General features: G+C 40.7%; 1 protein-coding gene across 3 annotated transcripts in view; it reads right to left on the bottom strand.

Moving 5' to 3' along the window:
• The window catches only part of UNC80 (unc-80 homolog, NALCN channel complex subunit), a 248,069-nt gene that overhangs the window by 134,972 nt on the left and 104,622 nt on the right, over window positions 1-8,475 (bottom strand). For all 3 annotated transcript variants that reach the window (XM_024124665.1, XM_055079011.1, XM_024124666.1), the window contains exons 23-24: window positions 6,632-6,844; window positions 3,114-3,249 (exon numbers count right to left, since the gene is read on the bottom strand). In XM_024124665.1, the coding sequence (XP_023980433.1) occupies window positions 3,114-3,249; window positions 6,632-6,844 (349 nt within the window). The remainder of the gene's footprint in view (window positions 1-3,113; window positions 3,250-6,631; window positions 6,845-8,475) is intronic.

The raw sequence follows: 8,475 nt of genomic DNA, 5'->3' as shown, positions 1-8,475 counted from the left end.
ATGGAATACCTTTTTCCATCCCCTCACTTTCAGTCTGTATGTGTCCCTAGGTCTGAAGTGGGTCTCTTGTAGACAGCATATATACAGGTCTTGTTTTTGTATCCATTCCGCCAGTCTATATCTTTTGGTTGGAGTATTTAATCCATTTACATTTAAGGTAGTTATCGACATGTATGTTCCTATTACCATTTTCTTAATTATTTTGAGCTTGTTATTGTAGGTCTTTTCCTTCTCTTGTGTTTCCTGCTTAGAAAAGTTCCTTTAGCATTTACTGTAAAGCTGGTTTGGTGCTACATTTTCTTAGCTTTTCTTGTCTGTAAAGGTTTTAATTTCTCTGTCGAAACTGAATGCGATCCTTGCTGGGTAGAGTCATCTTGGTTGTAGGTTTTTTCCTTTCATCACATTAAATATGTCCTGACACTCCCTTCTAGCTTGCAGAGTTTCTGCTGAAAGATCAGCTATTAACCTTATGGGGATTCCCGTGTATGTTTTTTGTTGTTTTTCCCTTGCTCCTTTTAATATTTTTTCTTTGTATTTAATTTTTGATAGTTTGATTAATATGTGTCTTGGCGTGTTTCTCCTTGTTTTTATCCTGTACAGGACTCCCTGTGCTTCCTGGACTTGACTGGCTTTTTCCTTTTCCATATTAGGGAACTTTTCAACTATCATCTCTTCAAATATTTTCTCAGTCCCTTTCTTTTTCTCTTCTTCTGCGACCCCTATAATTCGAATATTGGTGCATTTAATGTTGTCCCAGAGGTCTCTGAGACTCTCCTCAATTCTTTTCATTCTTTTTTCTTTATTCTCCTCTGCAGTAGTTATTTCCACTATTTTATCTTCCAGGTCACTTATCCGTTCTTCTGCTTTAGTTATTCTGCTATTGATTCCTTCTAGAGAATTTTTAAGTTCATTCATTGTGTTGTTCGTCACTGTTTGCTCTTTAGTTCTGAGATCCTTTTTAAATGTATCTTGTATTTTCTCCATTCTATTTCCAAGTTTCTGGATCATCTTTACTATCATTACTCTGAATTCTTTATCAGGTAGACTGCCGATTTCCTTTTCATTTGTTTGGTCTGGTGGGTTTTTACCTTGCTCCTTCATCTGCTGTGTGTTTCTCTGTCTTCTCATTTTGCTTAACTTACTGTGTTTGGGGTCTCCTTTTCACAGACTGCAGGTTCATATTTCCCGTTATTTTTGGTGTCTGCCCCCAGTGGCTAAGATTGGTTCAGTGGGTTGTGTAGGCTTCCTGGTGGAGGGGACTAGAGCCTGTTTTCTGGTGGATGAGGCTGGATCTTGTCTTTCTGTTGGGCAGGTCTGTGTCCAGCGGTTTGTTTTGGGGTGTCTGAGACCTTATTATGATTTTAGGCAGCCTCTCTCCTAATGGGTGGGGTTGTGTTCCCGTCTTGCTAGTTGTTTGGCATAGGGTGTCCAGCACTGTAGCTTGCTGGTCGTTGAGTGGAGCTGGGTCTTAGCATTGAGATGGAGATCTCTGGGACAGCTTTTGCTATTTGATATTACGTGGAGCTGGGAGGTCTCTTGTGGACCAATATCCTGAACTTTATTCAGGTATTCCGGAGATGCAGGGTACATCAAGTTGATTGTGGAGATTTAATCCGCTGCTCCTGAGGCTGCACAGAGAAATTTCTCTTTCTCTTCTTTGTTCGCACAGCTCCTGGGGTTCAGCTTTGGATTTGACCTTGCCTCTGTGTGTAGCTCGCCTGAGGGCAACTGTTCATCACTCAGACAGGGCGGGGTTAATGTACCAGCTGATTATGGGGCTCTGGATCACTCAGGCAGGAGGGAGGGAGGCGTACGGAATGCAGGGTGATCCTGCAGCGGCAGAGCCTGATATGACGTTGCAACAGCCTGAGGCGCGCCATTTGTTCTCCCAGGGAAGTTGTCCCTGTATCACAGGACCCTGGCAGTGGCGGGTTGCACAGGCTCCCAGGTGGGGAGATGTGGATAGTGACCTATGCTTGCACACAGGCTTCTTGGTGGCTGCAGCAGCAGTGTTAGTGTTTCATGCCCGTCTCTGGGGTCCGCGCTGATAGCCATGGCTCACACCCATCTCTGGAGCTCATTTAAGCGGTGCTCTGAATCCCCTCTCCTCATGCACCCCAAAACAATGGCCTCTTGCCTCTTCGGCAGCTCCAGACCTTTTCCCGGACTCCCTCCCGGCTAGCTGTGGCGCACTAGCCCCTTCAGGCTGTGTCCACGTAGCCAACCCCAGTCCTCTCCCTGGGATCTGACCTCCGAAGCCCGAGCCTCAGCTTCCAGCCCCTGCCTGTCCCGGTGAGGGAGCAGACAAGCCTCTCGGGCTGGTAAGTGCTGGTTGGCACTGATCCTCTTTGTGGGAATCTCTCCACTTTCCCATCCGCACCCGTTGCTGTGCTCTCCTCTGCGGGTCTGAAGCTTCCCCCATGCCCACACCTGCCTCCGCCAGTGAAGGGGCTTCTAGTGTGTGGAAACCTTTCCTCCTTCACGGCTCCCTCCCACTGGTGCAGGTCCCACCCCTATTCTTTTGTCTCTGTTTATTCTTTTTTCTTTTGCCCTACCCAGGTATGTGGGGAGTTTCTTGCCTTTTGGGAAGTCTGAGGTCTTCTGCCAGCGTTCAGTAGGTGTTCTGTGGGAGCTGTTCCACATGTAGATGTATTTCTGATGTATTTGTGGAGAGGAAGGTGATCTCCACATGTTACTCCTAGGCCGTCTTGAAGGTCTCCCTCAGGTCTAACCCTTTTTTAAAACTCCAAGAGCAGTAATAAAACACAAACCCTGACCAGCCCTCTTCTGGGGCAGCACAACTATGTTTTCTCAAGGAGGCCTAAAACTGATCTTCATATTTACAATATTAAGAGTCAGAGACTACAAAGCAATGAGTGTTCCATATTGCCAACTCTTTGCCCCTGTCTACAGTCTTCTCCTTCCGGTTCCTGCTCTCTCTTTGTGTGGCTTTATGCACATGCTCACATCCATGCAGAGGGAATAGGGGAGAAGGTGCAGTGGGAGACATGGGAAGGTGGTAAGAATGTGAAAGAGGAAAGAGAAATATTACGTGCTCCTAAAGCAGAGGTTCTTACAAGCAGGGGTTCTTGTAGTAAAGGGAGTCTCCTTACTGTCATCTAAAAAGTCTTCCTCCTCATCCTCCTTTCTCAGTCTCCTCTTGGTCTCCTCATCATAAATGAGACCCAGCAGGTTGGCTGGGCTCTCACTTTCCCCATGGCACAGCTCATTCAACCGGACGCCAATTGCCTACCATGAAGAGAAAAAGAATGAAACAGCATGAGATAGGTCAGACTGTAAAATAGGCTCTCACATTACAGAGGTCACCAGCAACCAATTAATGGGAATTATTTTCAGCATAAGCCTCCTCTGTCTGCCATGGTGCTGTTACCACCATGTTTCATTTCCCAATGTGGGAACCCAGAGAGGGAAGGCAGTGATGCTATCTCTAAGGTCACTGTGTCTAAAGACTTTTAGGAAATGGAATGGCATTTTTTATTCTCATACAAAACATTTTCTGAAAATATTTCTATTTCCTCAAAGGTCATCTATTTTATAGGTTTCACATAAGGGAGTATGCAGTTGTTTTTTGTTGTGTTTGTTGTTTTTGTTTTTTTGTCATTTTTGTTTGTTTTGTTTTGCAGTTGTTTCTAGTGGAGGATTTTGCTGCAGTAAAAAATAAAAAGTCACAGTTCTTCAGAGTGTTTCTGATTATGCTATTTTATGAGAAAGGCACTATCATGCTAATGAGCTTGGAGATTGGCATGAATTCTGGAACTGCAATTTTATTTGTATCTTTATCATATATGCAATCAATGACTTTCTTATAGACTTTGTTCCCCCCCCTCCATGATACACTATGAATGAGAAAGAAATACTATTCTTTTGATAGTGTACCCAGCATCAACATTAGAAATATGATTTTTAATAGGTCAGCACATGGGCAATATTGGCTCTTACAAGGTATTCTTAAAACCAATACTTACTATTTGTTCTTCTGAATCATCATGTACTATTGTCTGATTTACCAAAAGGAATTTTCCAAAAGAAAAGACAAAATATGCTACCTCTATCTAATTCCTTTTACATTCCAATGACAAATTGTATGCAACAAAAGAGGAGATGCATGCTTGAGAAAGAGAGTCAAAAAGCTAAAATGAGCACTGAACCTAGAATTTGACAGTTTGGTTACTCTGTGCATTAATAAGAACAAAATTCCAGCTACTTTTCTTTTTTCTTCCTATATCATCCTTTTCAAATATTCAGAAAAGTTACTACATTCTGGGCATGCAAGAGATTAGACTCACTACTGGAAACTGACAAAGATATGTCCAGAACACTTAAAATAAAAACACAAGTTGTTTGAACGTCTTGGCTATCTGAAAACAAAAGGGTCTGCTTAAACTCTGGAATTAGGTGGGGAGTAACAAAAACCACAAAAAGGAGAAAGAAAGCAGTGTAGAAAAATATCACAGCATCCTAAAATCTTAGCTTCTAACCTGAGAAGTTTTAAGCAAACAAAGCAAAACATAAAAGCAAAAACCACCACCTCAACAAAAAGCCTTGTCCTGATGCTACTCTTTTGGAAATCCTCTCTAAGGAAGGAGATGTGGAATTGTGAGTCTGGAGTGGAGTCAGCAGACTGAATAGTGAGATTCACAGGGGAAAAAAAAATCTGCATTGATCCTCCCAGGATGCTGAAGCCAAGTAATTTAAGTTAAACCCACAGTTCATAAAGCTTAAAAGGTTGCTCAAAAAATGAACTTGTCTGGGATAATACTAAATACCTAAATAATAATTTAGAGCTCTATGTCTCTTCTAAGACCAGAAAAGTGCCTTGGGAATATGTTTATTCCTTTTTCATTCATCAAATATTTATTAGGTGAGGTAATTTGTTACGTATTAAATAAAAATAAAGTTGAATAAATTGTTATAGTGCATCAGTATCTTTGTTTAATGTGCCCTAGTAGATTATAAACCTTCATAAAGAAGGATCATTGTTTGGCAATTAGGAAAGTTAGGTTGAAAGACTTGCTCTAGATTGCTCAGCAACCTTGAACTTGGATTCAAATAGGGTATCTGACTCTGTGTCTTGCTCTTTACTTCAAGGAGCTTACAGTCTATTGGGGAGGTAATAACATACCAAAATAACAGTCGTGTAAAAGACGGAAAGCACTTTATTTATTAGAATATGGAGAAATCAGATTCATTTCAGAGAATCATACAAAGTTTCATTCCTGTAGATTCTGAAGAATTGCTGTGTAGGCTAATGGGGGAGGGGAAAAGTGGATATTCCGGATGGAGAGTTTCAAAAGATCCGTATTCAGGGAAATGCACTGACATGTTCAGAGACTGACAAATAAGCCAATTGGTTGAAGTACCATTTTGTGAGAGGAAATAATGCGCCTGAGGGCTTGGAAAGGTAGATTGTGACTAGATCCTAGAGTTCATGAAGCTGGACTTCATTTTGCATTCTGAAAAAGGACGAAAGGTACTTTCTGAGTGGGGGAGAAACTTATCACTCATTCGAGGGACACTGTCATAGCTGCCTAACAATGCACAGAAAAATCATATACCCTGCTTTCAAGAATTAATATAATAACATTATTATTGAACACCTCTTAGATGCAAAGCATTGAGATAAATGTTCTTTAGATACATTAGCTCATTTGCTTTATCATCCATAATCTTGGTGTGATTTGAACAAAGGTTGTGCAGAGAGCAGCAATGCCAGGCTAAGCAATTTGGGTTTTATCCCAAGGGAAAAGGAGGGCCACTGAAGCACTATAATGTGATTTGCATTTTAGCCTAATCACTCTGACAGAAGTTTGAAGAATGAATTGGAGGGAGCAAGTCTGGAGGCTGGGAGATAAGTATGAACGTTCTGCTTTTAGATGAGCTATGCCAAAGGGAGATGATGTCACTGGCAGTGTGTATGATGGGTCAGATGAGGGGACATTGTGGGAGGAGACTAAATAGGAAAATACTTTAGTCATATAGATGAGAAGTAATGAAGTTCTGACCTAAAAGGGCATCAGTGACATGGAAGAGGTGGAATCAATAAGAGAAGAAGGTTTGGAATATGTTCAAGGCTGTCATCTTAGATGATGGTGGTACTATCAATAAGAATAGACAATTCAGGAGGGGTTGCAGATGGGGGTGTGTTTAAATGGAGAGAAGGGTTTTATTTTGGTCAGATTGAGTTTCAGGACATTGAGTGAATGCCTCCAAAGTACAGTTGGTGATGCCGGTCGGGGATCCAAAGAGTGCTATGGATAGAGAAGTGGGTGCCCCAGCATACAGCTAATAGTTCAAAATACAGGAATAAATGTAATCCTGGTGCAGATTATACAGGAAGAAATTATAAGAGATGCTGAGAATGTTTACATTTATAGGAAGGAAAGAGGCAGAGGACCAGGAAAAGAGACAGAAGAGATAATAATGTCTAACTTTGTAGATTTACTGGGAAGATTAAATGAATTACATTTATTTTCCCCTGAAATGTTTTGTTCAGTGCCTGGTACATAACGGAGACTCAGTAAATTGTCTCCCAAACAAATGAACAAACATAAACAAAAAACTTCTTCACTTCACTCAGCCTAATTTTTACAGAAGAAAATCAAAAGCTCACGTCTCCCCATTGGTAGAAGAGCTTGGCAGCGTTCCACTGCAGCTTCTGGTTCCGCTTGTTGCCCACAGTGGGAGACCGTCCCCTGGAAAGGCCTTTCTTGGTGATATTCACATGATGCCCTTTCATCCACTCTGGCCAGTTGCCACGGTTGCAGCGGTAAACAAAACGGGCACACTCCAGGAACAGCGCTGCTCTGGCTACTACAGGCGCTTCCTGAGTAGGGTTGTTAAGGAAAGAGTAATGTAGGATTAACAAACAATGAAGCTGAACTTAAATTGAATGACTATGTACTCTTAGTTTATTTTCGTCTCCGTATTTTGATTTAGTTTAGCCATATTTCCCAGGGTAGTGTTAGCATGGTTACAATAGTAGTGGGAAATCTGGAAGATGAATCCATGAAGGCAAATTTGGGTATTGAAAAATTAGACATTTTAAGTAGGTTTCTGAGTTTCGTTTTCTCCTTTTGGAGAATCTCAAGTAATTTCATGACTCTTTGCATATTTCAGAGACAGCTGGGATTTAAGTGTGAAATAATTTTTAATCAGAAGGTTTTAAATATGATGCTTTTTTTAAACCTAAAATGAACATGATGCAAACACATCAATTTCTAGAACTAGTCATATGTTAACCAAGGGTGTCAGTAGGGATTTTGTTATCTAGGACCATCCACAAGCTCCAAGGAAGTGCAACTGCTCCCTCATTTTGGCTAGTAAGAAAAGGAAGAGCTTACTACATTAGGCTGAGTTGTGAGAGAAAACAGAGAATAAAATGGTGCCTGAAATGGAAAACAAACAAACAAATAAATAAATAAATTAGATTGAGTTAGTCTCTTTCCCCAATTTTTCATAAACAACAGACCAAATTCTGCTTAAACAGGCATGGTTTCAATTGAAAATGTTTGACAAAGAGGAAATTGCTTAATTGATAAATGGAAAATAGAGCATTTCTTCAGAAAAAAAAATATGGCTCCATTTTTTCAAGATGTGCTTGAAAAAATAAAAGAAACAGCTTTTAGTTGATACCCAGAAACTGGTAATAGTGAGATATCTACTGAACTCTTTTTAAGCCAAAAATTTTAAAAAATGATAATAATAAGGGAAGGAGTGTGAAGTTTCCCATAGGTCAACAGGTCGCAAAAAGTACATACATCAAAAATTCATTCGTGCCAGTTAAACAAATATACATCACAATATTAGCTATCACCTCAGTTACCTAATAACCATAGGTTGCTTAGTAAGCACATGTTTTCAAATTGAAACCATTTTCATCATTCAAGCAATAGCATTCTTAACAATGCATCGATCCATAATGTTAAAATAGGGGCTAATATACAGAGAATATCAATATGTGCCAATTAGTTTTTATAAATTGTAATTCTTAATTATCAAAACAACCCTGTGAAACAATATCTTCATTTTAATATTTTTTTAAAATGAGGTATAATTTTTCCACTATTATATAGCTGGGAAGAAGTCGACACAGGATTCAACCTCAGGTCTCTCTCATGCCCAGATCTGTACTAGTTCTTCTTTGGTATCTACATTGTCTTAATTTATACTCATATAAGCCTTGGGAAAAGATGATTTCTAGAATGCGTGTAGAAAGTCACTGTTTACAAATGGGACAATTGGGACTTCCCGGGTGGTCCAGTGGTTAAGACTCTGCGCTCCCAATGTAGGGGGTGCAGATTCGATCCCTGGTTGTGAACTAAGATCCCACAGGCCGTGCAGCACAGCCAAAAAATTTTTAAAAAAAAAAAGGGGGTGCTTCCCTGGTGGCGCAGTGGTTGCGCGTCCGCCTGCCGATGCAGGGGAACCGGGTTCGCGCCCCGGTCTGGGAGGATC

Source organism: Physeter macrocephalus, chromosome 2 (genome assembly GCF_002837175.3).
Source record: "Physeter macrocephalus isolate SW-GA chromosome 2, ASM283717v5, whole genome shotgun sequence".
Lineage (NCBI taxonomy): Eukaryota > Metazoa > Chordata > Mammalia > Artiodactyla > Physeteridae > Physeter > Physeter macrocephalus.
Note: the sequence above shows the minus strand (reverse complement) of the source record. Positions and strands in the feature narration are given on the sequence as shown.